The 2,113-nt window shown below is 35.3% G+C and overlaps 1 protein-coding gene across 2 annotated transcripts in view; it reads left to right on the top strand.

The window, feature by feature from the left end:
- Positions 1–2,113, top strand: part of LOC130802948 (AT-hook motif nuclear-localized protein 15-like) — a 3,703-nt gene continuing 1,590 nt past the window's right edge. Inside the window, exons 1-2 of one of the 2 annotated variants that reach the window (XM_057667078.1) lie at positions 1–244; positions 1,531–2,113. The exon at positions 1,531–2,113 is cut by the window's right edge and continues 1,590 nt beyond it. In XM_057667078.1, coding sequence (XP_057523061.1) covers positions 1,546–2,113 — 568 coding nt within the window. In that variant the 5' untranslated portion in view covers positions 1–244; positions 1,531–1,545. Of the gene's footprint in view, positions 427–1,530 lie in introns of both variants that reach the window. The other variant, XM_057667077.1, reaches the window with a different exon arrangement.

Genomic DNA, 2,113 nt, shown 5'->3' with positions numbered 1-2,113 from the left:
CCCACAAGATAGTAGGACACCTAGAAAGGGTAAGAACAAAAGAGACCCTCCCAATTCCCATAAAGGAAATCATCCTAGAAACCCCTTCTTGCTTTCTTCTTTCTCAACATTTATCAAAACATACCACATTTTTTCCAACCGCCTTTACTTTCTTACCACCCCTCTTATATTTTCCATTTTTTCATTCTCTTTTTCCTTCTCAAAACCTCACAATAATTCAACACCAACATCAAGATTCAAGAAGGTACTTACTATCATGAGCACTATATTGATTTAGCAAGATAGAGATTGTTTGTGGGTCACCCTTAGAATTATATATTAAACCCAAAAAAAATCCAAAAAAGGGTAACTTTTTGAACCAAAATTTTCATTTTTGAAGCTACACTTCTGGAGTTTGCATGTCGAGCTAGTTTCATATTCAGATAGGTGGGTTTTTTTTAATTTTTCTTTGTTTTCTGGGCTTTTAAATTAGAGCGAGAATCGAATTCATAATCTTGCGTAGGAAAAATAATATTTGCTTCAACTGAAATAAAAAACAATTCTTATTAAGCTTTGCTTATTTTTTGGGTTTTTTTTATAAATTTATACGTCCTCCGTGTTTATACTCGTACCCAATTGTAGCATATGGGAAAATATCATTGTAGTGTTTTTTTAAATCCTAGGTAAGGAGAATTTTAATAAAATTTTCGACTAATAGACTAACTCATAATTCTGATATAAGTGATATGTATGAAACTAATCTTAAGAGATAAGATTATGTTTTGTCTTATTAAGGATAGAAGTGGCAAAAAAGATTTGAAATTTGAAGGTCATAATTTTGGAGTTGAGGAAGCTTGTTTTGGTTTCTCAATTTCAAACTCAAAAGCATCAAAAACACTAGAATCAAGGATAGAGATAGATGAGAGAGAAAGGGATGGGATAGGAGAGAGAAGTTGGGGTTTTTGAGAATCAATTTCACAATTCAATGCAAGGCCAACTAACAATTTTACTAAACCCAGTAAAAACAAAGAGAGTTGGCTCCCACTTTAGACTTGACTCAATAATTGATGTTTAACAATAATGAGATGGTCTCACCGTAAAATACGTAAAATGTGTTTTATCAGTAAGATTCAATTTATACATGAGTTAAATAATCTAATAACTCAAATTAGTCCTCCAAACATAGTTTCTTACGAAAGTAACTAAGATTAAACACAACAATAAACATAAATAAAACCCCAAATTCTAAAGAAAATATTAACATCATATTGGTGTATGTATTATCCCCGAGGGATATAATATTTATAGTTTTTTGATTTCGAATTAGAATAAACATAAAGAAAATGACGATTATGCATTCTTTTTATATCTATGGAAACTTACAACGCATTCTTTTTATATCTATGGAAACTTACAACTTATAATAAGGTTAATAAGGTTGGGTACATCATACTTTGTAATTAGGAAAATTAAATGGAATGTTTATGAACATCATATGGGTGTAATATTGGGTTGATTTAATTTATTCATTATTTTATAATATTTTTACAGGAGTGAGGGGAAAAAATGGCAAACAGATGGTGGGCTGGTAATGTTGCTATGAGAGGAGTTGAACAAATGTCTACTGATCATAAAAAATCTGAGCAATTGGAGAATGAAAACAGTGGAAACCCAAACCCGGATTCGGATGATAGTAGGGAAAATAACCCGGAATCGGAAGATAATCAGAATTTGAGTGGTGGTGGTGGGTTTGAGATGGTGGAGTTTGGGAGTGGTGGAAGTAGTGGTAGGAGGCCGAGGGGACGACCACCCGGGTCGAAAAACAAGCCTAAACCTCCAATTGTGATTACTAAAGAGAGTCCTAATGCTTTGAGGAGTCATGTTTTGGAGATTAGTAATGGGGCTGATATTGTTGATAGTTTAGCTACCTTTGCTCAACGCCGACACCGAGGGGTGTCGGTGTTAAGCGGGAGCGGAATCGTCACTAATGTGATCCTCCGCCAGCCTGCGGCCCCTGGTGGGGTTGTAACGCTCCATGGTAGGTTTGAGATTCTCTCACTCTCTGGAGCGTTTCTTCCTTCGCCTTCCCCACCCGGGGCAACAGGCTTGACCGTTTACTTGGCCGGCGGTCAAG

This window comes from Amaranthus tricolor, chromosome 16 (assembly GCF_026212465.1).
Source record: "Amaranthus tricolor cultivar Red isolate AtriRed21 chromosome 16, ASM2621246v1, whole genome shotgun sequence".
Classification (NCBI taxonomy): domain Eukaryota; kingdom Viridiplantae; phylum Streptophyta; class Magnoliopsida; order Caryophyllales; family Amaranthaceae; genus Amaranthus; species Amaranthus tricolor.
This window is presented reverse-complemented; position numbering and strand designations above follow the sequence as displayed.